The sequence below is a fragment of the Drosophila teissieri genome, chromosome 2R (genome assembly GCF_016746235.2).
Source record: "Drosophila teissieri strain GT53w chromosome 2R, Prin_Dtei_1.1, whole genome shotgun sequence".
NCBI classification, from domain to species: Eukaryota; Metazoa; Arthropoda; class Insecta; order Diptera; family Drosophilidae; genus Drosophila; species Drosophila teissieri.
Genome location: NC_053030.1, coordinates 9,000,471 through 9,027,934, shown reverse-complemented (window position 1 = coordinate 9,027,934; position 27,464 = coordinate 9,000,471). Strand labels below are relative to the sequence as shown.

Sequence of the window (27,464 nt, the reverse complement as noted above, 5' to 3'; positions counted from 1 at the left end):
GGGAGTTTTGTGCGCTTCAGAAACGCGTGTGTCCTTGTTTATTGAGATTGTGACTTCAAAAATATCATGGTTTCAATGTGAATACATATAAATGAATGTTCAGATCTGATTTTGTTGAGCAAAATAGTTGTTCAAACTTAAACAGTGCGGTGTATAATTGCTATTTCGGTTAGGGCGATTTGTAAAGTGCAGGCAGTCTTCTTGCTCTCGTCAGCTAATATTTTCCCCGTTTCAATTGTAAATTCTATGCAGGTAGATTGATCGTCGCCGGTTTTTAAGGTATCAAATTTAGCAGGTTGTCCAGAGAGGCGGAGCTGGCAAAGAGATCTGTAGTTATGTCGTCATAATCCACGCCCAAGCTCTCCAGCTCTGTAAAACAGTCTTCCGTGAGACCTGGAATCTCCAGCGAGTTGATCGACTTGTTGAATGCATCGTGACGATTGGTGTAGCCCTTCTTCTCGCGGAACATTTCAGCCAACTGCTCGTCGCTCAGCTCGATGCCGTGCACCTTCTTGGAATGTTGGCGGAATCTGAAACAGGCATAGTGATGAATTCCGGTCCCCGTGATAGATTAAATTACGTACTTGCTGCGATCAGCGAACTCGCTGGTGCAATTCTGACACTTGTACGGGTAATCCATGTGCTCGTACTGATGCTGACGCCTGTGCCACCTGGTCTTCGTCTCGAAGTTGCACACCTCACAGCGCCAGACCTTAGACTTCTGGTGACTTCTTTGTTCGTGCTCGCGCAGCAGGGTCATGTTTTGAAATTGATTGCCACAGGTTAGGCAGCTCACAGGTTCCTCGTTGACGTGAGCTCGCTCGTAGTGCACTCGCAACTCAGCCGAGTTTACGTAGTTAAGCGAACACTTACTGCACTGGAAGTGCCTCTCCGAGTGCCGCTTGCGATGCATGGTTAGGGTTTCGGCGCTCTTGAAGCTCCGCCGGCAGATCTCACACTCGTGTACTGTTTCCACGGCATGGAGTTGCTGCAAGTGCAGCTCGTACTTGCGCATGCTGTTGAACTGCTGATCGCAGAAGCTGCAGTGCACGACATCCTTCACCTGGCAGAAACGCTGGTGGCTGTGGAGGCTGGCCTTCTGGTTGAACACCTTGTCGCATGCCGTGCAAGCATATGTTTCCGTTGGCGACACCGCAATTTGCACCGGGGTGTGCACCCTGGTGTAATGTTTCCTGGCCGAGCGCTGATCCTTGAAGATCCTGTCGCAAGCCGGGCAATTTGCCTGCATATAGCAGTACATTTCTGGTGGATAAACGCATTAAGTAATGGATCTCCTAGTCCGAATCTTAAAGCCTACCGAAATCTCCATCTATTTTGTGGTGGTCGATCAGATGCTTCTGCATTTCATTCCTGTCTTTCGTCTCATAACTATTGCAAGGTCGGCACTTGAAGTTTTGATCTGAAACAAAACTCATAAGATCGGTGCAAGGAAGTGAATAGAAAAAGCAGCTCACTTTTGTTTAGACCAATTATATCGTCTTCGATCATAGAAATCTTGTGAATACTTTTGTAATGAATTTGGAGCTGCTCCGCATCGGTATGCGAGTATTGGCAAATGTTGCATTTCAGAATGGGTATATTGACCATCGTACTGCTAGTCGTGGCCAGCTTAATAAAGAGCGGAGATGAGACCTCTATTCCATTGGCTAGAAAGCAGAAATGATAACTATGAATAGTCTATAAATAGTTTAGATATACTTACATTTCATCTGAGTTTCATTGTTGGCGTCCTTCTTCGGACTTTGGCTACAGCCTTCGTCGTTTAGAGTCATCTCCAGAGCGCGTTGTATAAGGTCGCACTCGTCATCCGTCACATCGCCGTTTTTGTTATTGAAATTGTAATTGTTATTATTCTCGCCATTTTTTTCCGCGACGGATACGACCATAACAGTCTCTCCAGGTGTAATACTGTTCTCAAAGAAGGTCTCATTGTTCTTGGCATCTGAGCCGTCGTTCTCGTCCTCCTCCTCCAGATCATTGGTGTCGTACTTGACATCGAAAAGTATCACTTTTTGGGGGTGAATTACGTATATTAGAGTGCATGTTAGGATAAGAAATCAAAAAGGGTACCTTCATCTTCCTTCGGCGCTGTCTTGCTACCCGATGAAGCGTCGACATCCAGTCGGGGCACCTTGGTACCTCGCATGTAGAGCACATTCTCCTCGATGGGACCCGTAGTCGCACCCTCGTAGCCTTCGACAAACTGCTCGAACTCCTGGCTAAACTGGTTCCAGGGGATCGTTTCGTTGCTGGCCTTCCGTTTAAGCTCTCCAGTGGGACTGGGCAGCTTTACGCTTTTAGCTTCGCCATGGAGCTTTCTATTCGAATCCAGGGCCATCTCGACAAAGTGCATCGCCACCTCCAGGGCGCGACAGCAGCGCACGCAGATCTGCATGGGCCACAGGTACCCACCTGGACTAATGACCCGCAGGTCCAGGTTGGTGACCTGCTTCAGGCTCTGGGCGTAGGTGCGACTCTTCTGCAGGTTGGGCACCTCGGCGCTCAACTGCACGGTTTTCCGGTCCACCGATAGACACGCTCGGCACTTGGAGCCCTTGTTCAGCTTGTTCATGGCCAGCAGCGCGGGATCCGGTACGGCGGCGTCCATGGCGCTGCGGTTGATCAAGATGCTCCTCTTCGCTGGATTATCAGTTTGTGGTAGGCGTTTCAAAATATGTTCGGCAAACAATGTGTATTGTATTTTATACCGCTCTTTTGTGATCAAAAGCAGTGTGACCGTGTCTCGAGTCGCACAAGTTCCCATGCCGGCTGCCAGGAGCGTATTTTTAGATTCAAGGGCGTACCCAAAGGGGTCCGGGGGGTGCACCACTTCGTATGGGAGCTAATTTGTAGGTATTGCGTATAAAGTTACATGATTACAATAAGATTACAGGACGTTGTGTTCGGGCAGTAACTTTTGAGTTACAGTCGCTGATCTGAAAATGGTTCAGGGGCTATAGCCATTGTGGTTCGTCTTCAAAAATAGCTACAATACTGGACAAGAGTTTTCTTTAGAAATAATTAAAAATAAAAAAGTTCTTAATTCCCCATTAACCCCCGTTAAAAAAAATCTTGCATACGCCCTCGCCTTTTGTACGTGCTCTCGCTCTGGTCACACTGCACCGAGTATATGTGGGCGGACGGACACTCCCTTGAGCGGACAAGAAAACTGTCTAATTTTGCAGCGAGTTCCACCAATTTCGACAGACAATAGTGTTCATCGCTCACTAGTAATGTTCGTCACCAAATATGCTACCGGGAAGAGTCAGGAAAACTAGAACACTGCTCACTTTGGAGGAGAAAATGGAGGTAATCCGGTCCCAGGAGCGAAATAAGCTAACGGTTCGGGATCTGGCTAAAAGGTAAGGTCAATGCTTGATACATACATACATACAAATGAACAAGTAAAAGTAACGAATTTCTGCAGATTTAACATTGGGAAGACACAAGCAGCAGACATTTTGAAGCACAAACAGTCTATTAAAGAGGGTTTGTTGACCGGAGAGCTGAAAATGAACCAGATGCGAAGGAATCCCCTCAGTCAGCGGGGCGCCCAGATCGATGAGATGTGCTTCGATTGGTTCTCGCGAGTTCGGAGCGAGAACATACCCATATCAGGGGAAATGGTCCGGGAGAAGGCCAAGCAAATAGCGGTGGAACTGGGCTACTCCAATTTCTCCGCATCCTCCGGATGGCTGGAGAAATGGCGGAAGCGACACAACATCGGTTACAATGCCACCGGCGACAGCCTGGATCTACAGGAGTTCGAGGCCATTCTGGTCAAAAGCGAACCGATCTCGAATAAGGATGATTGTGATGAGCCTTATCCCGTGACTTTGATAGAGCCTATCTACTCCACCGAAGAGGCTATGATGCAGTTGGCCCGCCTAAAAGAATTCGCTAAGGATGACTATGTTTCCTACCAGCAGTTGCTCAGCCTGGAAAACCAGTGGAGCTGGAAGTGGAACATCTTCAAGAAGGAGCTTCCTTGACCGAAGCAAGCAATATAAATACCAATTTTGGTCGAATCTAGTAGTAAAAGTTATTTAATGTATGTATATTTTATAAGTATAACATCGTTGAAGATTACTAATCTTTCTTTCTTTAAAACTATTGGGTTATTCTATCCATGACATTGCTCGTAAATATATAAAATACACGACTCATAGGAGCCGCTTGCCAAAAAAAAAATTATATATATATAATGGAGAATTTTAAACACTATATGTGAAGCGTTTCTCTTTGGCTATTACAGAGCCAGCTGGTAGAGGTTGCCTCAATCATGCTTGGAAATCGAATGGATTAATTACTGACAGCTTGAGACGGCGAGATGGTTGCGGATAGTTATGTCTAAAGCGGTTCCGTAAGCTGCATGTCGCCAATTGGGCATAGCCTTCTTTTGGATCCACATAATACATTGAAAATTTCACTGTCACTGGAATCTATCTGTCAATAAATGATCATTCGTCTGTATTTCAGCTAATTTTATATGAGAGATTGTGTTTAATGGCTTAGTCTACAACTTAACAGGAAAACTTCAAGACATTAGATGCGCTAAAACGATGGAGAGGAACAGTACTTAGACTATATCAAACTTTGTACATTGTGCGATTACTTTGCTTGATTGTAAGAGCGTAGGCTGAAACTACTTGGAATTATCATCAGCTCCTGTGGGCTCCCCATTTTCTTCTCTAGCACTACCTACATCCTTTCGACGGCCCAGGTGCGCCCGGGGCATCGTGTCTTTAAGGTCGTTAGGTTCGGCCTGGCGCTTAGCCTGGGATGAGATTTTATCCAACTCTTCGGTGGTGAGATGCAAATTATGGATTAAGAGAACATGGCTTGCGAGTCTGTGTAAGAGAAATGATTTTAGAAGGCTTACAAACGATTAGAAAGTGAATCTCTCACCTGCCACGCCGCAAATAGGAGCGATCGCACTTGGGACACTTGTAGGTTATCTCACCTTTATGCACGCTCATATGATTCTTCAAATGCACATTGGATTGCTCCTCCTTATTGCAAACGGGACATATGTACCGCGTGCTCAAATGTGAGGCATTTTGATGGCGTACCAAATGGTGTTTGAAGGCAAAAGTCTTCCGGCAGCCATCCAAAGAGCACCGAAGCGTCTTATCCTTGCTGTGCTTGGCCTTCGTGTGCCGCTCGAGCTCTGCGATTGTTACAAAGGTTTTGGGGCACAGCTTGCACTGTGATTTCCGATTGCTGTGTCGCTTCATGTGGAACTTGAGCAACGTGAGCGTGCGGTACGATGTATTGCAGATGGCACACTTGTGCTGATAGCCCCATCGAGATCGTTCCGTGCTGGAGTGTAGCTCCATTTCATGCTTGACTAGCTTGCCCAGCTCGTCAAATGTTTGGCTACAGAGCTTGCACACATAAATGGAAGAGCGATGCAGACGGGTGTTGGAGCGTAAGCCCTTCGCTGGCGATGCTTCCAGGACAGTGGCGGAAAGCAGTTTGTCGCTTTCATTAATTGGGCTGCTGGATGAGGCATTGTCGCTAAAGGCTTTGGAGACGTCATGGATATTGGGCGACGATTGCTGGGCTTCGTCTCTCATTATGTCGTATTCAAAATCAAACGGTGTGGGCGTTGGAAAGAGAGTAGTTGACGACGAAGCTGTGGTTGTAACGGGTGACTCTGACGAATTAGCTTCCGCTGCTGCTGCCGCTGATATTGCTGCTGCTATTGCTGTTGTAGTCACCGCGGTGGCTGCGTCCAATGTTACGGGATCCAGTTCTTCCTCTTGCACCGCCGGCTCCGCGTGTTCTCCTGATCCATCTTCTTTGACGGCTACTTCTGGTGAGTACAACAACAATCAACGATCATTGTTCGTCGCCGAACAACAGCGTTTTTAGATTATCTTTTGAATTATGCGTTGGCGTGTGTTGGGCATAGTTGGAATGGGAATTTGAGTTGATTCGTGCAAGGCTACTGAGGCTCTTACCATTGCCATCGCCATTGCCTAAAGCAGCCGTCGTCATCTTCTCAGCCCCAACATCCGTCTGCATCATCTCATTTTGCTGGCTATTCTCGATGACCGGGTTTTCTGGCCCAGGTATTGTTAACGATGATGTGGCCATGGTCGTCGTGGTGGCTTCCTCGCTTTGCGGCACTTGCATCTCTATAATTGTGTCTACCAAATGACTGCGCTGCAGGTGGCGACTAAGGGTGGTCTTAGCAGCAAATGATCGAATGCAGCGCGGGCATTCAAATGGTAATTCTGTTGTTGGATTTAACAGGTATTAATATAAAGCCATAAGGAAGAAAATGGTTTTAAACCAATCAAAATAACAGAATTACTTACTGCGAATGATAAACACTTCGTTTGCATGCTCGGACACTAAAATGAAAATATAATTGATCATGTTAGCACATTTCCATAAAAACATAGGAATAACCATAAATTATACCTTTGATCGAAAGCTTTCATGAAACAATACAAACTTAATAATTGAAATGAATATAATCTTAATGATAGAAAAACCACAAGTAAAGCTTAACATTTGTTGATATATTGTCTACTCACCTCCTTCATTAATCCCATGGTGGGCATTTAGATGCTTGCGCATCTCGGAATCTGATTCGCATTCGAACGGACACTTAGCGCACATGAGCATTGGTTCTGGAGGTAGATAGAAACTGCTGATGCTGTGAACTGAATTATACTTCATGTAGCTTACTCTTTATCCTGCCAGGATACAGTTTTTCGATGTTTGTGCGGGCCACGGAAACCTTATCGCCCTTCGCCTGGACCATGTCCCTCGTGGGCATTCGTTTGTGCACAGTTTTGTAGTGTCTGATCAGCAGTCGCTTCATGTTGTAAAGGTTGGTGCACAACTCGCAGCGATAGGGGGCCAGGCCTGCAGACGAACCAGATATGTGCATGAGTAATGGGTTACTTGAGCTATGTGATCGAGCCAGCTGACTTACCCCGGTGAATAAACATGTGGTTCTCGAATTTATACTGGCTGGTAAACTTCTTATTGCAGTAAATGCAGTAGGGCTTCTGCAGATGCTTCGACTGCTCGTCATCAAAGTCGTCCACATCATCATCGTCGCTGGTCAGCAGCAGATTTTGATCCGTGGCAGCATCATTGTTGTCATTCTCGTCATCGTTCTCGACGTCTTCTTCTTCCTCGCCCACTGCTTCCTCTTCCTCCTCGAAGTCCTCGAACAAATTCTCGGCATCAAAGTCCAGACTGATATTGTTATTATCAATCACGATGTCGTCCCCATCCACAACGGGCATGTCATCCGCGGGAATTGTGCATATGGCAGCCACATCGGTGTTGTCAATGAAGTCCTGCATGTCGCCAAACATCGAATTGCCAGATATGTTTGCTGGTGTCTGCTGTACGGCTTCGTTTTCGGGCAGATTGCCCTCTGTGATTTCGGGAAAGATTCCAAACGCATGGTTTTCGGCCTCTCCGGTGGATTCCACCACCGTTGTCACTGGCGCCGAGTTCGTCACAATCAGGGAATTGGAGGTTGCTGCATAGAAGAGCGGCGTCGCATCCACCACTACGTTGATGTCGCCCGATTCAGTGATGGTCGTCGATGTGGTGGCCATCGGCTCTATTTGCTGCACTGGGTTGACCATTGGTTGATGTACCGGTTGCTCCACTGGCGCTTGCGTTTCCACAACAACAGAGGGATCTGGAAGATATTACATTACAAACACGCCAACATGAAACATATTTAATGGAAAGCCGGGGAATTCAAACGAGTACACAAATTTAAACTGTTGGACTTAAATAAAATTTGGTTAGAGTGCAGGCTGGAGTAACTTAAAAATAACAACGGTAACTAAGAACAATTAAATTTTATCAAAAACGATATAAACTGCTCCTTCAAAGTCCTTACCGGAAGTCCACAATCCCTCCACTTGTATTCGATTTGCTTTTATTTACATGGAATAAAGGCCTCAACGTTTTTTGTAGTTTCATCAGCGCGATGGCTAAAGAGATTCCCCAATCCTACCCGATATTTAATGCCAAAAAACTAATTGCCATTATGATATGAGCATCAATTTACTAGAAAGAGGACAGTGCCTTGATATACACGATACATTAAAAAGTACACGGTGTTATGCTAAGTTTGTATGTACAACAAATTTTACAATTTCAAATTTGATTGCTATGATCTATATTTTCATGGATAAACATTCAATTTTACTTCTGTGTAGAATTTTGGTTTATGGTTTACCGAAAAAAGAAAAAAAAATTTAAAAAAAAATATTGCACAAAGTTAGTTAAAAGCTCAACAAAAAATATGGTGAAATACCTAATAAATAATAATTAAATATACTCATTTAACTAACGAAAAGCTTAGTGAGAATTTTGCGAATTATTTCATAACTGTCCAAAAACCCGGTGAAAGTTGATACCAGTTCAAATGCCCTGGTTAAAACGAACTCAAGACTCACATTTAATGCCCAACGGGATGTCGATGTGATTTGATATCGTAGCTGGAGTCTGCTGCTTGGCGGCAACGCCTTTCGGTGTAGTTGGGGCAGGGTTGGCTGCCGGCTCGCCCGTCCAACTGGGACGCAGCTGCACCTCCGTGGGTTGCACCGTATGCCGCTCCTTGTAGTGGGTTCGCAACTGGCTGACGGTGGACGTCTCAAACAGACACATGTCGCACGAGTAGACGCGGGACTCTCCAACTTGCGCCTGATCTTTTCCGATCTTTCCATTTTCTTCAAACCGATGGTGGACCATCTTGTAATGCTGTATAAGATCGGCGCTGCGCAGTGAGTAAAAATTGCATTGGTCGCAGTAGAATTTGGGCAGATCTGTTTGAAAGAGAGTGAATTAGTCATCGGGTATGATAAAAGACGGCTGTTAATGAAGGTGGAATAAACTAACTGCTGTGAGTCAACTGATGAGATTTTAGACGCGCTACAGTGGAAAATGCTTTCGGACACAATTTGCACTTGTGCTTGTAAATGGATGTTCCGCTAGCGGGTGGTTTTGCCTTGACTGTAAGCGTAAAAAAAAATAGTAGAATAGGTTTGTAAGTCTCGGAAAATGATCTTACTTCTTATCTGCGGCATCATATCCTCCACGATTAATTCGTTGACATCGATGTCCATTGGTTCATTTTGGCTGGACAGCAGATTTTGTAGGCTTATATTGACGTTGGCTGAATTATTCGGTTTGCTATCGTCAATATACTCGATGACCACGCCTTAAAAATATCATTATGAGTTTTTCATTTTGCAATCATGAACTTCGTGCTCGCTCAACTTACCGCTTCCGTTAACTTGTTGCAGCGAACCATCGGGCAGAACGAGGTACTCAGTGCCGATGCTAACATTGGGCGTATCCATGGGCGGAAGGGTGGAAGTGAGGGTGTCCACTGCCGGTGCGGGTTCACCCATGCTAACGGCCAGCTGCTGCTCAATGTCTTGCAGTTGCTCGTTATCTATATGCGGCTGCGGCTGCACGTAATCTTCCGGCCTTAGTACGGTGGGTATCAGCAACTCCATGTCCTCAAGCGTACACACCGCCTTGAGCTCCTCTTCTTTTGGCGCTGAGAAAGGCTTTGATTTTACGTGCTCCTCTGCCTGGCTTAGGGGCATGTTATGCATGGTCACATAGTGCTCGAACAAAACGCGTTGCTTTAACGATGTGAAGCTGCACAACTTGCAGTTGTACGACAGACCCTCTGGAAAAGAATTTACATTGTTAGTGAAGTAAATTACGGTTGTGGCGAAATGCAAACTGTACCTGCATGCTGGCGAATGTGTTGTTTGAGCTCGAGGCGATTGTAAACCACTTCTCCGCAGACCTGACACTCGTGCCGCATTGTTTTCAGGGGCTGTGACCCCGGCTGAAAGGGGAAAACATAGTATTGAACGCTGGAAAGGCGACTATTTAGGGCAACCCACCTCTGCCAGCGCTGGCTCTTGAGCCAAAGTGCCATTCAGTCTCCTTGAGACCTTGGGGCACAGCTTCCGGCACAGGATCTCGTGAGCACGCAGGGCATTCTGAAGGAAGTAGTAGGCGATTTGCAGACTCTTGCTGCACTCGATGCAGATGTTCTGCGGCAGCTCCGGCGTATTCTCGGCGCTCACGCAGAAGAGCAGGCAACGGAGCAGCGGGATCTTCTCAGAAGCGTCCGCCGGGTCGAGACTGCGCGCCACCGCCACCGAGTCCAGTTTGAGGTACTCCACATTCGTCTTCAAGCAGCAGCGACATGACAACTTGTAGTCCACTTCGGCGCCCGAAATTTCGTCCGAGTACGGGCTCTTCCTCTTGTTCAGCGCCATCGTTCACGAGCTGCTCATCTGGTGGCACCCGTATCGCCAGCGGTCCGTTCGAAGCGATTAACTGGTGAAGCGCCACAATTTATCACGTCTTAGCAAATAAAACTTGATTGTTTTTCTCCACTCGCGTCGCGTCGAAATAAATTGGTGAGACAGGGTTGTTCTGCATTGGTGTTTTGTGCGGCAGGGCTGGCACACAATTACCAGGGCTGCGACTTCGGTCGATGTACAGCGTCTATCGATAAGCCGACTCTTCGCGCCATCGCATTTTCAGTTTTCCAGGGATGCCAAACATTTTTGAAAATGTTTGCTATTATTTATTTCAACTACTCGCATTGTAGCTTTACATACGCAAAGAGAAAAACATAAACATAAAAAAAAATTGCTTAGCCAATTGCTGTTATAAAGTACAAATTAAAGATATCCTATATATATTCAGAATATCCTGATAATCAATGTATATATTTGTGTTTGATCACGATTAAATGGTCCGACTTTAAATGTTTTTTTTTTGTTTATTAGAAATCCAAGCAGCTATTTAAATTGCAATCTAATTAAGAAAGGCCGTGGAATCTTGAATCAAGAAAGCTAATTTAAAACACGTATGTTAAACTGAAGATCATAGATGGATCTAGTGAATTTATTAGCTTTTAGTATTTAGCTCAGTAAAAATATTAACTTGTGTACTCCATGGGCACGCACTCCTCGGCGGCCACCTCGTGCGAGTGAGAGTCGTCCTCCATCAGATGCTGCAGGCTCTCATTAGGATAACTAAGAAAACACGATTATTAGATTGATGAGCCAATGTGAAAAGGGTACATCTTATTACCACTTAGAGGGGCTCTCATCGCTGAGCATTGTAGTGGGGACGGTGGCCGAAGTACACTCCGGACTCATGAGCTCCAACGGGTTGGGTCGTCGCTCCTGCAGCTGGCGGGCAATCTCAGCTTGGCTGAAGCCAGGCGACACCTCCTTTGGAGCACTGTGGAGTTGCAGTGGCTGCTGCGAAGGTGAAACTGTAGCGGTAAGTTGTTTTTTGGCAGCGATTGCTGTGATTCCATGGTTCGCGGGCAACATTCCGGTTAGGATTTTCCGTCTTCGTCCTCGTGTGGCGCCCACAGTGGGCATGTGCGGAGGCACACCTGGTATTCCCGGTGCCCCCTTGTCTTTGTGCTTGCGCCGAATAGCGTCCTTTGATATCTGCGATCCCCCGGCCGCACCTGACGTTGATGCTGGCTCCGAATCGGAGCTGTCGGTGGCATCCGAGTCGCTGGAGTCCTTGGCCGGCTTCTCGTACAGCAGCAGACGGTCCAGCAAGAAGGTGCGATCCCGGGAAACCTTTAGCAGACGCCGTTGGTTGGTGTGCAACAGATCCTGGAAGTACTCGTTCTCCTGTAAACACAAAAAGCTGTGACTTGCCGTTGGCCAAGTTCAACTTTAGATATTTACGTATATGAGGAACTTCAGCTTCTTCTTCAGGTTCTTGTAGCGCTCCTTAAAGTCGGTTTCGCCCGCTCCCAGGCCCGCGGAAACCGAGGATGAGCTAGCGGGTGCTGCTCCTCGGGAAATTGGCGGGACACGATCTCTGGCGGGCGGTTGGGGCTCATCGTCGCTCGGGGGCTCGTCCTTGATAGCGCCATCTTCCTGGTTGGCCAGGGATCTACAGTACCAGCCGTCTAGCATTGTATTTTAATCGACTCGCGTTTTGTTAATTTTTTCCTATATGTACATGCCTCTTAGAGATGGGAGTTTTGCGATAGCTGCGAGTTCGCACACTCATCGATTAACTCGAGCATTGCTATCGGACGATTATCTACCGTTTCTGTTATCACTCACTCAAAAATTGTGTTTCGTCATTTAAGTAATTTATATTAATTTAAAACTCGCAATTATCTCTTTCATTAGGAAACTGTTGATTTGAAAAGAGCTTAAAAAGACTCTGTAAACTAATATGCAAAGCAGGTGTTTAAATAACCAAACATTGTATACGCTATTAGAAATTCCATTGTTGATATAATTTTATAAAGATGTTGTATGTTAATATGACTTTATATTTCTAAAATGACTGACATCTAAACATTTAAAAATCTTAATTAATATGATCACCTGAGGAAACCGATAAAGATGTTAATTGCTAGAATATGTTTTAAGTTTATTTTTATTGACATGTTTATTGAATTTATAAAAGCAAGTTTGATAAGTTTTATGTATCTACACTAAAACGTTTCTGATTTATAGCTTGGCATATTGACTCTCATGCACCACCATTGCCGACGTGATGTCTCCCAAAGTTTGGCAACCAATCAGCGCCATGGTGATCTCGAAGTCCTTTCTCAACACACTCAGCATCTCTTCCACGCCCTTCTGTCCATTGTAGGCCAAACCCCAGACAGCTGGACGACCCACAAAGACAGTCTTTGCTCCAAGAGCCAAAGCCTTGAAGATATCATTGCCCTGCATGATGCCTCCGTCCAGCATAACCACCAGATTCTCTCCCACGGCCTTTACGATCTCCGGCAGGGCTTCGATCGAGGCCGGAACCGTGTCGATCTGGCGGGCTCCGTGGTTGGAAACAATGAGTCCGGCGCATCCAAACTCCTGGGCCAACACAGCATCTTCGGCAGTCAGAACTCCCTTCACCACAATGGGCAGATGAGTGATACTCTTCAGCCAGGCAATATCCTTCCAGGTGATGGTTGGATCAAACTGGCTAGAGACGTACGCATTTATGCCTGAGGCGCCCATTGCGGCATTGCCCACTCCAGTAGCCTTAACGCCCTGGAAATTGGCCAATGTCAGGTGCGATGGTAGGCTGAAGTTGTTGCGCACATCGGCTCGACGGTGTCCGAAAATAGGGGCATCGATAGTCAGGACGAGCGCTTTGAAGTTGGCCTTCTCGGCACGGCGCACCAGTTTTTCCGTGATGGTACTGTATTTTAAGTTGATAGTTTTTACTATAGAATAGATATATAAATACTAGTATCTCACCGATCCTTGTAGATATATAGTTGGAACCATTTGATGGTGTCCGGGGCGCCAGTTGCCAAATCCTCCAGCGAAGTGGTGGACAGTGTGCTGAGTATAAAGATGGAGCCGGCTTTTCCGGCCGCCCTGGCATTGCCTACCTCGCCCTCCGGATGGGCCATCTTCTGCATAGCCGTCGGAGCTATGCCCAAAGGCCACTTCATCTGCTCTCCGAAGATTTTGCAACTAATGTCCAGGCGGGAGACATCTCTCAAACAGCGAGGCCGCAAACGGAGCCGGCGGAAGGCGTCGCGATTCAGTCCCAAAGTGAACTGCTCACCGGCGCCGCTGCGGTAGTAGTCCAGGGCATTCTTCTCCAGTTGCCCAGCAGCCTTTTTCTCAAAGTCCTCCACGCACACCAAAGCCATGGCCGTTATATAACAGGGGAATGGAAATATACAATGTTTGGCAACACCTCTTGACGCACCTCCCAGACTCGCACTGAACCCACTGAGATTAGGTGCCGGCATCAACAGCTTTCGCCCGGCAGAGTCTATAAACCGGGGAATCGCGATAAGCACGCTGTCTGCCGGCTGAAATAGATAATGAATCCCTCATCAGCCCGAGATTATAGAGTGCAGATCATCGCAGGGATCATTTAAATCAGAAGACGCAGTTTTCCTACTCTGCATGGGGCGAAGTTTTGTCCGGAATGATAAGAACCCACTTCCCAAAGGTTAATTGGGATCACGTACCTCCTGCTGTCTTCCGAAGTAATTAGAGTCGCCCTCCAACACGCTGGTTCCTATTTCATATGAGAGTTCCACCTTCGGATGGTTCAAACGAGTGGAAGCTCGCTGGGAATTGTGAACTATCAACGGGTTTATTGAAAAACAACGAAAAATGTCTGTAAAAAACTCACTCTTAGAACTAGTTAACCAGCTGCGCATAATTTAGACACTGTAAGAAGCCTTAAGGTTGTTGAAATACTCCAGATCCTTGGCGCTGATCGAGGGTACAAACTTGTTGAAAGACTTCGTAAAGTCTTCCACCTGCACGATTACGTTCTCTGGCACCAGTTCCTTCTCTGTTATTGCTCCACTCAAGTGTCCGTCTATGGTGCGTCTCACAGCCGAGAGCCATGCATTCGAGCAGATGGAGTACAGATCTGCTCCGCTCATTTCACTCTTCAAACGCTCGGCAATCTGTTCCATGTCCACCCCGGCTTCCAAAGCGAATCGCTGGGTTTGAGCACGCAGAACGGCTGCCTTGTCTTCGGCAGTTGAACAGGGTCCCACGTAGAAAAGCTTGTCAAAGCGACCGGGACGCAAGAGAGCGGGGTCAATAAGATCGGGGCGATTGGTGGCGGCCAGAATGAATATGGGTTTGCTAGTGTCGCCATCGCTCATTCCATCCATTTCCGCCAAGAGCTGCGACACCACCCTATCCATTACACCACCAGAATCACCAGCCACACCTCGATTGGGAGCCAGGGAATCCAGTTCGTCCAAGAAGAGCACACAAGGCGCCGCAGAACGAGCCCTGGAGAAGACCTCGCGCACATTCTGCTCGCTCTGGCCCACGTACATGTTTAATAGCTCAGGACCTTGAACAGAAAGAAAACTCAAGTTGCACTCGGTGGCGACAGCCTTGGCCACCAGTGTTTTTCCTGTTCCTGGGGGACCGTAAAGCAGGATTCCCGATCTTCGTAGATTCTTGCCCATTAAGTGAACATGCTTAAGCGGCAGGCCGATGCTGCTTTGGATCTCATCTTTAAGCTTGGCCAAACCACCTATATCCGACCAATAAACCTTCGGTACTTTGGGCGCACCCAAACTGTCCGCGAAAGAGCTCTGCATGTCGGTAAGGTTCTTGGCAAAGTGGGACATATCCAGGGTGCTCCTACCCAACCTATTGCGAATCTTCATGCGAACCGCGTTGTCGTAGAGCAACTGTAGATCGCCCAGCAAAAAGCCCTGTGACTTTGCAGACACGTCCTGCAGGACATTGAGCGTTTGCCTCCAACTGGGAGAAATGCGTGACATGAACTGCGACTGATTTTCCCGCGAGAACAAGGGCAATTGCTCGATGGCCTTCTGGTTGTAGATTACATCGTTGAAAGTCTCGCGCACGTGCATCCAACGAAGAATCTCGAATCGCTCCTCCTTGCTGGGCATATCAATGTTTATAATCTCCAGGAAAAGTCCTTGTATCATTGGTTTGAGGTGTCTGTCGCTAGTCAAAGCCACCACTACAATCGGATGCTTGCGGTCCCTGTTGAAGAGTTCCTGGACTTGCACGTGGAAGGCGGAAAGCAGACGCAAATCCTCATTGCCCTCGTTGTCTATGCCAAATATCTAAAAATATAAGTTGTACAAAATCTGTAAATTTACTGAAGAAAAACTCTTACCTCGAAGTTGTGGAAACAAATCATAAGCGGTTCGCAAACTTGGCTCTTGGCGAATACGGCCTTTAGCTTCATCTCCGTGTGGGAGGGAACTTGCGAAACAATCTCGGCGCAGTCTGCTCCGTAAATATGCATTCCCAACTCCTGGGCTACGGCGTTCACGAGCTTCGATTTGCCAGATCCTCGCTCGCCATGAAGCAGGAACACAGGAAAGATGTGCTTTGAGGACAGGCAGGAGGACTTCTTTGGCAGGAAGGCATCTACCGAGGAGCGCAACAGTTTATAAGGCTTTCGCAGACCACTTGGGTAGTTCTCAACGATGGCCATGCTGTCAAGCATTTGACGAGGTAGGAAGCTGTGAGATGCCGGTACTTGAACGAGGTTGCTAAAGTTTTTGGCTACAACCGCTTGCAGCTCGAACTCGCTGCCCTTCGTCTCCAAGTGAATACATTTTAAGTGGACGTGGCTTAGATGAGCGAATATCAGGTAATAGTGGGCATAAGTCGCAGTGCCCACCAACTCCGCGTTGACCTCAATGCGGTAGGTATGTCCACGATGCATGAGTCGAGGTGTATTAAAATAGTTGCTCAGGATAATCTCTGTCAGTTCGGCGGGAAGTTCGTGGGCATCCGCGATTAAGTACACGTGAGCTTTGGTTGCTATTCCAGGTATTGTCTGCTCGTCGGCAAAATGCTCCACCTGCACCCAACAGTTGGAGCGGATTCGAAAGCGATCCAATATGTTGCCGTAGAAGTTCTCCTATAAGTGTACCAAACATAGAATTATAACATATATTTAATTTACTTATACTCGATACCCACCTGAACATACAGACAATTGGCTTGGCACTGGACAGCCGGCAGGATCTGGGCCACAATGGTATGCGGCGCCTCCTGAAGCATTTGCTTGATAACCGTTTGGGTCGTATTTCCTTCATCTGAAGCTAACGGCTTACCGATCCTTACCCTCCTCCCGCGGATGACCAAGTTGACAAAGTTGACGTCCGGCGATTCCGCATAGTTGTCGTACACCTCCTGGCTGGCAAACACTAGGTGCTCCGACTTGATCAGCTCGTTCTTGATCAGCAGATCGTAGAGGCGGTTCGGAATGGGGGTCAGCAGCAACTTGCCCTTGTAATATTTGGCGTAACGCCAGTATACGGCGTATGTCAGATATCCGGGGTAGAGAAACCAGGGCCACTTGGGCGCCAGCAGCTGTATGGCCGAATTATAGCCCTCGACTAGCTCCTGTACTCTTCCAGAGAAGCTGAATCTCGGCTGTCCGGGATCTTGTTGATCGAACGACACCGAATTCCGCTTGCCGACGACTTTTTTCTGCGAAAATCGATCACGACATTAGCTAATAGGGTTAATATATTTGTTATTGACCTACCGCATCTTCATTTTCATTCATTTCATACAATAAATATGGACAAAAACAGAACAGAAAGCACGAGTACAAGGGTTAATTTCGAGGAGGCGGTGTCAAAGTTCAAGGAGTTGGAGGGTAGGCGCCAGACAAATACACTGAAATACGCAATGGCAAGTTAATTCTGTTAATGCATAGCATATTTTACCCTCTGCTTTAAAAATTAGCTCGCTGTTTTGACCGGTTACTTTAGATTTTACCTTTTTCACAATTACTCTCCTCTTCATTACGAATGTTTTGATTCTGGTAATATATTAGCTTAAAAAATACTAAAAGTATTCAGTCAGCTGTCCACAGTAAGCCCTCCTAATCTATACATGAATTTAAATTCGTCGTAGCTTGCATAATAGTAATCATATTTATATCCTTATATCTAAATCAAAAATGATTATCATTGGTAAAAAGCTAAGTAATTTATTAAATATTGTATTATAATTTATAATCCAGTAACGCCAGTATTTACTGTATATTTTGGCTGTACTTGTAGCATTTCAGTATATTTTATTATACACTTAAGCGTTTTAAGCCGCTGCTAATCTGGTCACACACATCCACGCACAACAAAATAGTACACAGGTTCCAAATATTAAATTTTCAGCGAAAATGAGTCTGGAAATGAGCAATATCAACGGGGGAAACGGTACTCAATCGTCCCACGACAAGCGTGAGTTGCTGTGCCTGCTGAAACTCATCAAGAAGTACCAGCTGAAGAGCACGGAGGAGCTGCTCTGCCAAGAGGCGAATGTGAGCAGTGCGGATTTGTCGGAAATCAGCGAAAGTGATGTTCAGCAGGTGCTGGGCGCAGCTCTGGGTGTTGGAGACGCCAATCGGGAGCGGAAACATGTTCCATCTCCGGCGCAGCCTCATAAGCAGTCCGCGGTGACGGAGGCCAATGCTGCAGAGGCACTGGCCAAGTTCATCGGCGACGACAGTTTTGATGCCCAGCATTATGAGCAGGCATACAAGGAGCTGCGCACTTTCGTTGAGGAATCCCTGGACATATACAAGCATGAGCTGTCCATGGTACTGTACCCCATTTTGGTGCAGATCTACTTCAAGATCCTAGCCAGTGGACTGAGGGAAAAGGCCAAAGAATTCATTGAGAAGTACAAATGCGATCTCGACGGTTATTACATAGAGGGTCTATTCAGCCTACTTCTGCTGTCCAAGCCGGAGGAGCTGCTTGAGAATGACCTCGTAGTCGCCATGGAGCAGGATAAGTTTGTCATTCGCATGTCCAGGGACTCGCACTCTCTGTTCAAGCGACACATCCAGGATCGCCGGCAGGAAGTTGTGGCAGACATTGTTTCCAAGTACTTGCATTTCGACACCTACGAAGGCATGGCACGCAACAAGCTGCAGTGCGTCGCCACCGCTGGCTCGCACATCGGAGAGGCCAAGCGACAGGACAACAAGATGCGGGTGTACTACGGACTGCTCAAGGAGGTGGACTTTCAGACTCTAACCACTCCAGCGCCGGCACCAGAGGAGGAGGACGATGATCCGGATGCCCCGGATCGTCCGAAAAAGAAAAAGCCGAAAAAGGATCCCCTGCTGTCGAAAAAGTCCAAGTCGGATCCGAATGCTCCATCCATCGACAGAATTCCCCTGCCGGAACTGAAGGATTCGGACAAGTTGCTAAAGCTTAAAGCTCTCAGGGAAGCCAGCAAGCGGCTAGCCCTCAGCAAGGATCAACTGCCCTCTGCCGTCTTTTACACGGTGCTCAATTCCCATCAGGGCGTAACCTGTGCCGAGATTTCAGACGATTCCACGATGCTGGCCTGTGGATTTGGAGACTCGAGTGTGAGGATTTGGTCATTGACGCCCGCCAAGCTGCGTGCGCTTAAGGATGCAGATGCCCTTCGCGAACTGGACAAGGAATCGGCGGACATCAATGTGCGCATGCTGGATGACCGAAGCGGTGAGGTAACCAGAAGCTTTTTGGGTCACACCGGACCCGTATACCGCTGTGCCTTTGCACCTGAGATGAACCTGTTGCTCTCATGTTCCGAGGACAGTACTATAAGGCTGTGGTCCCTGCTTACCTGGTCCTGTGTGGTCACCTACCGCGGGCACGTTTACCCGGTGTGGGATGTGCGCTTTGCGCCGCATGGATACTACTTTGTTTCTTGCTCCTACGATAAAACCGCTCGTCTATGGGCCACGGATTCCAATCAAGCGTTGCGAGTCTTCGTGGGTCACCTGTCGGACGTGGATTGTGTGCAATTTCATCCCAATTCCAACTATGTGGCCACCGGCTCTAGCGATCGTACGGTACGCCTGTGGGACAACATGACTGGTCAGTCGGTGCGCCTAATGACGGGCCACAAGGGATCGGTGAGTTCTCTGGCCTTCTCCGCCTGCGGACGGTATCTGGCCTCGGGTTCCGTAGACCACAACATCATCATCTGGGATCTGTCCAACGGATCACTGGTCACCACCCTTCTGAGGCACACGAACACTGTGTCCACAATCACCTTTAGTCGCGATGGAACAGTCCTGGCTGCAGCCGGCTTGGATAACAACTTAACTCTGTGGGACTTCCACAAGGTCACCGAAGACTATATCAGCAATCACATAACTGTGTCGCACCACCAGGATGAGAACGACGAGGACGTCTACCTAATGCGGACGTTCCCCAGCAAGAACTCGCCATTCGTTACCCTGCACTTTACACGCCGAAATCTCCTGATGTGCGTGGGTCTATTCAAGAGTTAGGAGCACATTTAAGCTTATTTGGTATACGTAATGTAGTCTTAAGAAATGCTCGGAATGTTTAGGGTTAATGTTTTGTATTCCGCTTGTGCCCCATCCCCCTGAAATGTCTATTATTTTTTTAAGCAGAAAAGTGTAAAGTGCATATATGCACAACTTATCAATAAATTTTAATTAACATAAAAGTCGATCATTAGGGTCCTTACATTTAATTCATATTTATTTAAAAGTCATATAAAGCATAGATATACACAGATAAATACGTATCTGGACGATTTACCTACTCCGCGTCAGCGATTCCAAACGTCCGGCGCACGGCTATCGAGTTCTTGATGTTAAAGATCGCGCAGCGCGGAGGCTTCTCCCCGCCAAAGGCCAGGGTGTAGGGATCTTCGGGGCACTGGCGCATGCACTGCAAGCGGCCCATGTTGAACTCGTGCTCGTAGACGTGCTTTGCCTCTGTGCCATCAAAGTTCCACACCTTCAGGGTGCCTTCCGTGGAGGTGGAGGTCAGCAGATTGGGCATCTGGTTGTTGAAACACACACCGGAGATTTCTTCGTTGTGGGCCTTTACGGACCACAGCAGCTGGCCAGGAGAACGTTTGTCGGCGTAGTGCAAGCTGCCATCGTTGGTGCCCACGATGAAGTAGTCGTTCTGAGTGGGATGCCACAGGACCTTCTCCACCTCACCGTCAACTTTCCACTGAATGCTGGACGAGTTGACGCCTTCAGAGTCGCGGCAATCGAAGAGTCGCACAAATCCATCGGCACAGCCGGTTAGGATGCTTTGGGCCTCTGTCGGATGGAATTCCAGCGACTGAACCTTTTCACCAAAGGCAGTAATGGTGGTATGAGGCTGGCCCTCGTCCATGTCCCACAGAATTACAGTTTGGTCCACAGAGCCGCTGGCCAGAATATGCTCAAAGTTGGTGTTCCAAGAGAGATCCAGCACGGCATCCTTGTGTCCAAACTGCTCCTTGTTCTGCTTGCGGCTGCCCTTAGAACCCAGCTTAAAGGTGGGCTCGATAGAGTCCTGGATGTCCAAATCCCAGATGGTGATGATCGGATCCATGCAGCCGATGGCGCACATGTTGCCCGCCTTTTCGCTGCCCGCGTCGTGATTCATCCACTCAATGCACAAGGGAAAGCTGGGCAGCAGAAAATCGTGATGGGTGTAGAGAGCCTCCTCCTCCTGGTTGAACACCCACACCTCCATGGAAGCGGCGTCGTCCTGCACGTGACCCACCAGAATAAGGTTGTCGCTGGGCTTGATCACCTCGTCCTCGGCCTCCGAGTCTTCGTCCTCATCGGGGATTTGCTCGCCAGCGTCCACGATGTTGGCCAGACTGGTGACATTGGCATTCGCCTCGTTGTCATACTCCTGGAATTGGAACTCGTCCTGCGGATTGCGGTTCTCACTGTTGGCATCCTCGTGGTCGTCCACATCCATGTCGTTATGGTCCTCCGCGTCATTTTCGCCATCCTCCTCCTCGTCGGCGCTCTCCTCGTCCAATTCCTGCTGCGTATCACCGATAATCCTGGCCAGCTCCGCCTGCGTCAGCACGATCTTGTCGGGGCGATCCTTGGCCACGCCGCGTGGTACGAAGCAAAGAGCTGGGACAAAGTCAATGCTCGGCTCTGGTGGTCCTTCCTCAGCCATTATGGGTAAATTTCAACTCAGTTTGCACTACCTAACGAAATAGTCAACACGTGCAGTTCAAACGAGCCGGGTAGTGTGACCAGCTCTTATCAATGTCGAAGTTACTAATACTTTAAACAAATACTGAATATCAAACGATTTTTATATTTTTAAAACCTTATGTTTTATTCAACCTATTATTTGGAATACGCTTTCCCCAAAGATCGTTCTGATTTATTCTTCTAAAGATTTCTGTCTTACAATTTTGGCATCCCACTTATCAGTACTTTTCAAAGCCTAATGCAAAATGCAATCAAAGATTAAGATAAACATTATCATAATCTGCAGCTTTTGCTATCTGCTGAGATACCAGAGATACCTGCAATATTTAGTCTTAAAGTTGCCCTCAGGATGGAAGCGCGAAAGTTTTCTACCCACATATTGGTAACCTATATTCAACTTTATATTTATAATTTTATTTGTATTTATACGAAAATACCTTTTCGTTTCCCCCTTTAGGATACATCAGTGGGAAAGGCGGCAGCCAATGTGAGAGTAACGGTTTCCAGGCTGGATGAGATTCAGGAGTGGAGATCTCTTCGGGCGGCCCAAACTGATGCGGATGGTCGCTGTCTGCTGTTGCAACCTGGTCAATTCCCCAGCGGGATCTACAAGCTGACCTTTCACGTGGGCGCCTATTACGCAGAGCGCAATGTGAAGACCCTGTATCCAGCGATCGACTTGATTGTGGATTGCAGTGAGAACCAGAACTATCACATTCCTTTGTTGCTCAATCCCTTTGGATATTCCACTTATCGTGGCACATAACTTGGCTCAGGGAAAATAGGGAATGGAAACTATTTTTCCATTGATTTGAATAAATGCCGTTGGAGTTTCACAAAATGTTTATTTCTTAAACAAAGTTCGGGATCGCCCAATACTTCGTGCGATGTTCGTGAGTGAGTTACAGTGCTATGAAATCAAGTAGCCTCACGATCCCACCCCTATTCGCCAGTGCGGCATCTTGCCATCTCTAGCCAGCATTCGGTGTCGTTTGGTTCCGACTCAGTTTGTATTTTGCGGATGTCGCGGGAGGTTCGTGCGTTCGCTCGGTTGTCGGTGTTTGGAATTGAATGTTTTTGAAACGGCGATCGGCCGACTCGTGTGCCGGTAGTTTGAATACAAAAAACACACATATTTGGAAATGCGATAACGACCGCAAGTGCTCCCTGCAAAGTGAGTGGGTGATGGATCCTTGCATCCTACAGATCTGTTCGGGTTTGAATCTGCCACCGAGGTGCAACAGTTGTTTCGGAATAGGATTCTGAGTGGAAATAATATCCGTGTGTGCGTATTTTCAAAGAGCCAAACAAGAAGTGGGATTTGTTATTGGAAAGTACAAACAGCGCTCCCATAGACACACACACTCGATGCGGCCGAGCCAGCAAATCCCCGACAAATCTTAAACCAGTTTTAAGATACATATTCTTGGTGTCAGTGTGTGCATGTTGATTTTTCTGGCATTGTTTTCGTTTTTTTTCATATTCCGTGCTGCTGGCTCTGCATCTTTTTTGTGTACCCATACCCTTTTCGCCTGCCCCTAATCGCGTTTCCATTTTCTGGCCATCGTCCAGATCGGAGGTTTTGGTTTTGGTTTCGGTTTTGGGGTCCGAGAGAGCAACAAGTACCCCCGCCTAGTACCTATAACCAGACCCATACCTATATATACCTTCATCCATATCTGTACCCATACCAAGTGCCTGCCCGCGTCTCGCTCCGTCTGCCATCTGAAAACCCGAAAAACACGGAAAGAAACGAGCTTAGATTCTAACGAGATCAGCACGCCAGTTGGTAACTCTGCCCCAATTGGTCCAATTTGAATGCGGTACGAAGCACCTCCGGAATCCGGCGAAGATCGCTCACATTGTTCCAAAAGGTGAGTGGCGGTGGTTCTAGGTGATCTCATCAGGAAACTAGGAATATGTGGTTTCGGAATATAATTCAATCGGTCAAAAAACCTGTTGCTTAAGATTCACTTCACTTAAAAACCACTCTTCGTTTGTTAAATCCAAACTTCTTAAGTTTTCGTTAAGATTATCCAAATATGAATATGAAAAAGGCAGAAATAAATACCTCAGCTTGTAACTTATTTGAGTTCAAATTATTAAAATAATCTATGAATTGCGTGAATGATTTATTACAAGAGCAGACATGGTAAACATTACATTATTAAGTCAATTTATTAAGACATAGCTAACATAGCATTATTTTATTAAGACAGTGTCCACAGCCATAAATACATATTCTTTTAGAAAGACAAAACAATGAAAGCATTCTTCAGATCGCGCTAATTTTTAAGCCTAATTAAAATTTAAATCCAATTCAATTTTATTGAATGTGCAAAAATGTCGCCAGAACCAGTTGAGCTACAACAGCGAAATTAACACTTTCATTGTTTATTCGGTATACGAGTTCTTTGAAACGTGGGAAACAATTTATGTAAAGTTTATTTTTTAATTCGACTGTTTGCTTTAATTTTGAAATACTAAATGGCTAAGCTGTCTAGCTCGAGGGCTGTTACCTCACCTTTTCTGCGACATTTGGCGCAATTTGGTTTACCTAATAATTGAAAGTTCGGCGCCGCATTAAAACGCAATCAAAATGACAACTTGCTAACGGTCAATTAATCACAAGCCCCAATGAATGCGACGAAAAAGAGCCGAAAAATTGTGTATATGTAATTGATAATCGATCCGACGATAAACACTTTCCTGGCCCGCAGCTCTGGCCAAAACCAATCATTAATAACTGTAGTCCAGAGATAAATTAAACCATGGCTTCGAATACCGTTAGACGCGGCGCTGGAAAAGTGTCAAAAATCGTAACCTACGTGGATATAATTTGCACTGACGTAAAGCCAAAAGCCCAATATGCGATGATCGTTAGACGCTGTAGGCAAATTAGAGAGCGGCTAAGCGGCCGAAGTGCAGGAAAGAAGGCAAAAGTTGGCCGCAAAAACAAAGCACCAGCACCAGAAAAAAACATCGAAACACAAAATAGTAAAAAATAAATGTAAAAACCTTTAAGACTGCGCAGTTGGGGGGTAGAAATGGGGGGAAATCGCCACTGCTTGAGCATGTTTGTCGTCGAGTTCAGCTGACATCGCAAAATGGCAAGAAGCCTCTCTGAGGTGCACAGAAAAAATAATTGTTTAAAATATCCATACCAAACATTGCCATGAAATGCAAATAAGTTAGAAGCACACATAGAAGAAGTATTTAGAAAACCATACTGAGCATGGCATAATTACTTCCACAGAAGTACTTCATCATCAGATTAGCATTATCAGATTAGAATTCTGTTGCAGCTAAATGCCGTTAAAAAACATATAAATGCTCTTTTATAATAAATGTTCTCCTTTCATTTCCTCTATTACTATTACTATTACTATTTGCTGCATTTTTAGTACATAAACTGTGAGTAATACAGATTATTTGCAGCCGTGTAGCTCAAATGGCAAGAGCAAACAGGAAATGAACCCGCATGCACTTTTTCAAGTACCTTTCGTTCGAATTCGCTGGCCGATTGCATCGAGTTGTTCACTCGAGCACCGGAGTTGGAGCTCCGACTTGAGCTTGAGCTTGGTCTAAAGTAAATTTTGTCGTCGTCTTGTGTTTCTTAGTTCGCCTTTAAGTTGTGCACGTACCCAGCGACTTTTACAGCGCTTCCAGAGGGGTATATTCGCACCTGGAGTTGTGAGAACAATGTTAAATGTGCGAACTATTCGATGCGCGTTCCCACCAATTACATTTAGCCTTGAATACCATTGGGAAATTACATTAGCTAACCCTGTTTCAACTGCCAGCTTAGAATAAGTCCATTTGTCTTACTTTTTTTTGATTTGTGCATAGTTTCCATCCTTTTTCCTAATTAAAAATAGAAACCATATAACTAGTGACATGTTTGCTGACCTTTACCAATTGCGATTTACGAATTGCCACCTTGCTGCCTGTTATTTTTCTTAGATTTGAAAGACCTTTTTCCAGCCGCACCAAAAAGTTGAATCAGAAATCGCAATTCTCCGCGCCATAGTTCGATTAAAAAGGTATCGCTGTGGCGAATCTGGAGGCCTAGCCTCGCCTTTTAGTTTTATTTCATTGCATTTTGTTTTGTTAATTTCCATGCAATTTCAGGGCATTTCATTCCGCTTGGGCGTAGTTGTTCCCGAACCCCAAGTCGATGTTTTTCGCAATGTTTGCGCAGTTGTGTGGGCATTTGCATTTGTATCTGAGTGCTGCTTGAGTCCGGGTTGCAGGGGTGCGGATGTGTGCAAGTGTGAGTCGGCCAACCTGTTCGGAACTCAAGGAAAATGAGTCAGCAGCGGCGGGCCTGGCTTTGGCATCCATGAGTATATTTCGAGTGGACTCCGCAAAGTGTTTGCCGAGGACATCAGGGGCTGCGGGGTCCTTCTTCCTTTCTGACCTGCACTCAAGCGTTTATCCGCCGAAGGTTTTGATTATTTTGTTTCATGTGCCCTTGGCAATGTCTCATATTACTTGGAGGGAGTGGGCTTGAGCACACATCCCCTGCCATCCGTATCTTTTTCTCTTCGCTTTGTTCGTCGCCCCTTTGCTTCATTTCCCGGCTATGCATGGGGCCACTCTAAATGTGTTCAATGTGTAGTTTCCGATAAGCATGCATTATGATATTCACTTCGAGGCGAAGCCGTACTGCGTCTCTTTAATTGAGACACAAAATGAACTGCAACCGAAGTAGTGGGTTACACAGAAAGATACATTGCTAAAACCACGCTCCATCCTGTAGATGGAAACTAAACTCTATTTAAATATTGAAGCTACATTAATTTAGTTCTTCAAATTGATCTGATAAGACAGAAACAAGTATTATTTAAGTATATCCGAATATAGTTAAGAACTTTCAGAGTATTTTCTAAACATCCCTAGATATATTGTTTTCTTTAACGCAATGACATTTATCTGGACTAACTCGTGTAAGATGCACGACCTTGACAATCTCCGGCCCAAGAGTCTCGGCACAATTATCGTGTTTGGCTTTAATGCCACACGCTTCGTCTGCAGTGTTTACCCAATAGATTTGGAGTGCGCTTAGTACCTTCCTTACCTTCCCACCTACCTACTGCCCAAGATCCAATCCCAAGTGGATTGCAGCAGGTGGCGTGACTAAGACATTCCGCCATGGCAAAGTGAGTTTTTCAAAAATTCGAAACTAATTTCAGACTTTTTGTAGTCGCGCTTTTGAGCTTGTTCGGTAGTTTGGTAGCCGCTGCTGCTAACGAGCATTCGGCGTTCAGTCTGAAAAAGCCTGCTTTTATTTTAGCCAATTTTTTACATTTTTATTTCTGCACACACATGAGCACTTTTATGGTTTCGGCATTAAAAATGTGGCGCAAAATTCAAACACAGAGGGGTGTAATTGAAAAGGCATGAGAGATGCTTTATGGGTGGGGCTAGTGGGGGATCCGGGTGCTTTTCCAAGGGGGATGGCGGATGGTATTAGCCGAAGTCAGTCGCGCACTAAATCCCAATGGTAACGCACCCATTAATCACAAAAGAGAAACAATAATGCTCGGACGAGCGAAAAAGTGGTAAAAGCCGTTTCCAAAACAAAGCACGTTGAAAACTGCTCAAAGATGTTCCCCCAAGATATCAGCCAAGTGTTAATTAATAAGTTTAATGTTTTGCGCCATGAGCATGAGCATTCTTAATATAAATACAAGTTCAGTGAGTCAGTGGCGGTACTCAAGTAGAATGGGATCACTTTCGACGCAATTTTGCTGCAGCATCTAGTGATTTTACTGCCCTGACATTTCGCCATTTCGCAATTTCTACATTTCCACATTTTGAGGTGTGGTGCGCTCGTCTCCCAGTCTATAAGGTTTAATTAATCCAAATTGCGTTGTGCAAAACAGTTAGCTTCTGTATCTGTCTTTGTCTTTGCCAATTTTTGTGGACTGGGG

The 27,464-nt window shown here is 46.3% G+C and overlaps 10 protein-coding genes across 17 annotated transcripts in view; 4 read left to right on the top strand and 6 right to left on the bottom strand.

Annotated features, from left to right (window-relative positions):
- Positions 1 to 5: 5 nt before the first annotated feature.
- Positions 6 to 2,770, bottom strand: LOC122612909 (zinc finger protein 2). Its single transcript, XM_043786786.1, has 6 exons — positions 2,092 to 2,770; positions 1,724 to 2,029; positions 1,476 to 1,667; positions 1,319 to 1,420; positions 585 to 1,263; positions 6 to 530 (listed from the first exon to the last, which is right to left on the bottom strand). The coding sequence occupies exons 1-6, from the start codon at positions 2,627 to 2,629 to the stop codon at positions 275 to 277; spliced, it is 2,073 nt and encodes a 690-aa protein (XP_043642721.1). The 5' UTR covers positions 2,630 to 2,770; the 3' UTR covers positions 6 to 274.
- Positions 2,771 to 3,125: 355 nt separating this feature from the next.
- LOC122613713 (tigger transposable element-derived protein 6) lies at positions 3,126 to 4,110 on the top strand. Its single transcript, XM_043788029.1, has 2 exons — positions 3,126 to 3,383; positions 3,449 to 4,110. The coding sequence occupies exons 1-2, from the start codon at positions 3,271 to 3,273 to the stop codon at positions 4,011 to 4,013; spliced, it is 678 nt and encodes a 225-aa protein (XP_043643964.1). The 5' UTR covers positions 3,126 to 3,270; the 3' UTR covers positions 4,014 to 4,110.
- Positions 4,111 to 4,464: 354 nt separating this feature from the next.
- On the bottom strand, positions 4,465 to 10,492 carry LOC122613712 (transcription factor E4F1). 5 transcript variants are annotated; one of them, XM_043788023.1, is made up of 13 exons: positions 9,936 to 10,490; positions 9,775 to 9,877; positions 9,296 to 9,712; positions 9,083 to 9,232; positions 8,911 to 9,024; positions 8,469 to 8,837; positions 6,974 to 7,699; positions 6,724 to 6,903; positions 6,570 to 6,665; positions 6,348 to 6,383; positions 5,988 to 6,263; positions 4,930 to 5,839; positions 4,465 to 4,871 (listed from the first exon to the last, which is right to left on the bottom strand). In XM_043788023.1, the coding sequence occupies exons 1-13, from the start codon at positions 10,314 to 10,316 to the stop codon at positions 4,667 to 4,669; spliced, it is 3,963 nt and encodes a 1,320-aa protein (XP_043643958.1). In that variant the 5' UTR covers positions 10,317 to 10,490; the 3' UTR covers positions 4,465 to 4,666. The 5 variants fall into 5 exon arrangements, with proteins under 5 accessions (XP_043643958.1, XP_043643959.1, XP_043643960.1 ...); XM_043788024.1 differs by having other exon boundaries at positions 4,930 to 5,836; XM_043788025.1 differs by having other exon boundaries at positions 9,775 to 9,865.
- A 428-nt stretch (positions 10,493 to 10,920) lies between these two features.
- Positions 10,921 to 12,074, bottom strand: LOC122614003 (INO80 complex subunit E). Its single transcript, XM_043788454.1, has 3 exons — positions 11,763 to 12,074; positions 11,143 to 11,705; positions 10,921 to 11,084 (listed from the first exon to the last, which is right to left on the bottom strand). The coding sequence occupies exons 1-3, from the start codon at positions 11,994 to 11,996 to the stop codon at positions 10,988 to 10,990; spliced, it is 894 nt and encodes a 297-aa protein (XP_043644389.1). The 5' UTR covers positions 11,997 to 12,074; the 3' UTR covers positions 10,921 to 10,987.
- Positions 12,075 to 12,453: 379 nt separating this feature from the next.
- LOC122612132 (peroxisomal (S)-2-hydroxy-acid oxidase GLO5) lies at positions 12,454 to 13,805 on the bottom strand. Its single transcript, XM_043785543.1, has 2 exons — positions 13,302 to 13,805; positions 12,454 to 13,242 (listed from the first exon to the last, which is right to left on the bottom strand). Exons 1-2 carry the CDS (start codon positions 13,703 to 13,705, stop codon positions 12,546 to 12,548), a joined length of 1,101 nt encoding a protein of 366 aa, XP_043641478.1. The 5' UTR covers positions 13,706 to 13,805; the 3' UTR covers positions 12,454 to 12,545.
- Positions 13,806 to 13,900: 95 nt separating this feature from the next.
- LOC122612131 (peroxisome assembly factor 2) lies at positions 13,901 to 17,382 on the bottom strand. Of its 3 annotated transcripts, none has more exons than XM_043785540.1 (5): positions 17,313 to 17,353; positions 16,506 to 17,018; positions 15,688 to 16,443; positions 14,200 to 15,634; positions 13,901 to 14,148 (listed from the first exon to the last, which is right to left on the bottom strand). In XM_043785540.1, the coding sequence occupies exons 1-4, from the start codon at positions 17,337 to 17,339 to the stop codon at positions 14,231 to 14,233; spliced, it is 2,700 nt and encodes an 899-aa protein (XP_043641475.1). In that variant the 5' UTR covers positions 17,340 to 17,353; the 3' UTR covers positions 13,901 to 14,148; positions 14,200 to 14,230. The 3 variants fall into 3 exon arrangements, with proteins under 3 accessions (XP_043641475.1, XP_043641474.1, XP_043641476.1); XM_043785541.1 differs by lacking the exon at positions 13,901 to 14,148 and adding an exon at positions 17,077 to 17,210 and having other exon boundaries at positions 14,163 to 15,634; positions 17,313 to 17,382; XM_043785539.1 differs by lacking the exon at positions 13,901 to 14,148 and having other exon boundaries at positions 14,162 to 15,634.
- Positions 17,383 to 17,646: 264 nt separating this feature from the next.
- LOC122613205 (transcription initiation factor TFIID subunit 5) lies at positions 17,647 to 19,974 on the top strand. The gene has a single exon (XM_043787266.1). It carries the CDS (start codon positions 17,716 to 17,718, stop codon positions 19,828 to 19,830), a length of 2,115 nt encoding a protein of 704 aa, XP_043643201.1. The 5' UTR covers positions 17,647 to 17,715; the 3' UTR covers positions 19,831 to 19,974.
- Positions 19,975 to 20,020: 46 nt separating this feature from the next.
- On the bottom strand, positions 20,021 to 21,568 carry LOC122613521 (periodic tryptophan protein 1 homolog). Its single transcript, XM_043787732.1, has one exon. The coding sequence runs from the start codon at positions 21,485 to 21,487 to the stop codon at positions 20,108 to 20,110; it is 1,380 nt and encodes a 459-aa protein (XP_043643667.1). The 5' UTR covers positions 21,488 to 21,568; the 3' UTR covers positions 20,021 to 20,107.
- Positions 21,569 to 21,820: 252 nt separating this feature from the next.
- LOC122614580 (5-hydroxyisourate hydrolase) lies at positions 21,821 to 22,363 on the top strand. Its single transcript, XM_043789149.1, has 2 exons — positions 21,821 to 21,910; positions 21,986 to 22,363. Exons 1-2 carry the CDS (start codon positions 21,878 to 21,880, stop codon positions 22,292 to 22,294), a joined length of 342 nt encoding a protein of 113 aa, XP_043645084.1. The 5' UTR covers positions 21,821 to 21,877; the 3' UTR covers positions 22,295 to 22,363.
- A 192-nt stretch (positions 22,364 to 22,555) lies between these two features.
- The window catches only part of LOC122612448 (serine-rich adhesin for platelets), a 35,835-nt gene continuing 30,926 nt past the window's right edge, over positions 22,556 to 27,464 (top strand). The window contains exon 1 of one of the 2 annotated variants that reach the window (XM_043786074.1): positions 22,556 to 23,402. The gene's annotated coding sequence lies outside the window, so the exon portion shown is untranslated. The remainder of the gene's footprint in view (positions 23,403 to 27,464) is intronic. The other variant, XM_043786075.1, reaches the window with a different exon arrangement.

Coding starts and splice junctions, on each gene's coding strand:
- LOC122612909 (XM_043786786.1), bottom strand. CDS start 2,629: ATGGACGCCGCCGTACCGGATCCCGCGCTGCTGGCCATGAACAAGCTG. Junction 2,030..2,091: donor AGCGCCGAAGGAAGATGAAG/GTACCCTTTTTG, acceptor ACCCCCAAAAAG/TGATACTTTTCGATGTCAAG. Junction 531..584: donor GAGTTCGCTGATCGCAGCAA/GTACGTAATTTA, acceptor TGCCTGTTTCAG/ATTCCGCCAACATTCCAAGA.
- LOC122613713 (XM_043788029.1), top strand. CDS start 3,271: ATGCTACCGGGAAGAGTCAGGAAAACTAGAACACTGCTCACTTTGGAG. Junction 3,384..3,448: donor GTTCGGGATCTGGCTAAAAG/GTAAGGTCAATG, acceptor GAATTTCTGCAG/ATTTAACATTGGGAAGACAC.
- LOC122613712 (XM_043788023.1), bottom strand. CDS start 10,316: ATGGCGCTGAACAAGAGGAAGAGCCCGTACTCGGACGAAATTTCGGGC. Junction 9,233..9,295: donor GCAACAAGTTAACGGAAGCG/GTAAGTTGAGCG, acceptor GATATTTTTAAG/GCGTGGTCATCGAGTATATT. Junction 6,904..6,973: donor CCACATGTTTATTCACCGGG/GTAAGTCAGCTG, acceptor GTTCGTCTGCAG/GCCTGGCCCCCTATCGCTGC.
- LOC122614003 (XM_043788454.1), bottom strand. CDS start 11,996: ATGCTAGACGGCTGGTACTGTAGATCCCTGGCCAACCAGGAAGATGGC. Junction 11,706..11,762: donor AGCTGAAGTTCCTCATATAC/GTAAATATCTAA, acceptor TTGTGTTTACAG/GAGAACGAGTACTTCCAGGA. Junction 11,085..11,142: donor GATGAGAGCCCCTCTAAGTG/GTAATAAGATGT, acceptor GTGTTTTCTTAG/TTATCCTAATGAGAGCCTGC.
- LOC122612132 (XM_043785543.1), bottom strand. CDS start 13,705: ATGGCTTTGGTGTGCGTGGAGGACTTTGAGAAAAAGGCTGCTGGGCAA. Junction 13,243..13,301: donor CTATATATCTACAAGGATCG/GTGAGATACTAG, acceptor CTTAAAATACAG/TACCATCACGGAAAAACTGG.
- LOC122612131 (XM_043785540.1), bottom strand. CDS start 17,339: ATGAAGAGGAGAGTAATTGTGAAAAAG. Junction 16,444..16,505: donor CCAATTGTCTGTATGTTCAG/GTGGGTATCGAG, acceptor GTACACTTATAG/GAGAACTTCTACGGCAACAT. Junction 15,635..15,687: donor TTTGTTTCCACAACTTCGAG/GTAAGAGTTTTT, acceptor TTATATTTTTAG/ATATTTGGCATAGACAACGA.
- LOC122613205 (XM_043787266.1), top strand. CDS start 17,716: ATGAGTCTGGAAATGAGCAATATCAACGGGGGAAACGGTACTCAATCG.
- LOC122613521 (XM_043787732.1), bottom strand. CDS start 21,487: ATGGCTGAGGAAGGACCACCAGAGCCGAGCATTGACTTTGTCCCAGCT.
- LOC122614580 (XM_043789149.1), top strand. CDS start 21,878: ATGGAAGCGCGAAAGTTTTCTACCCACATATTG. Junction 21,911..21,985: donor AGTTTTCTACCCACATATTG/GTAACCTATATT, acceptor TTCCCCCTTTAG/GATACATCAGTGGGAAAGGC.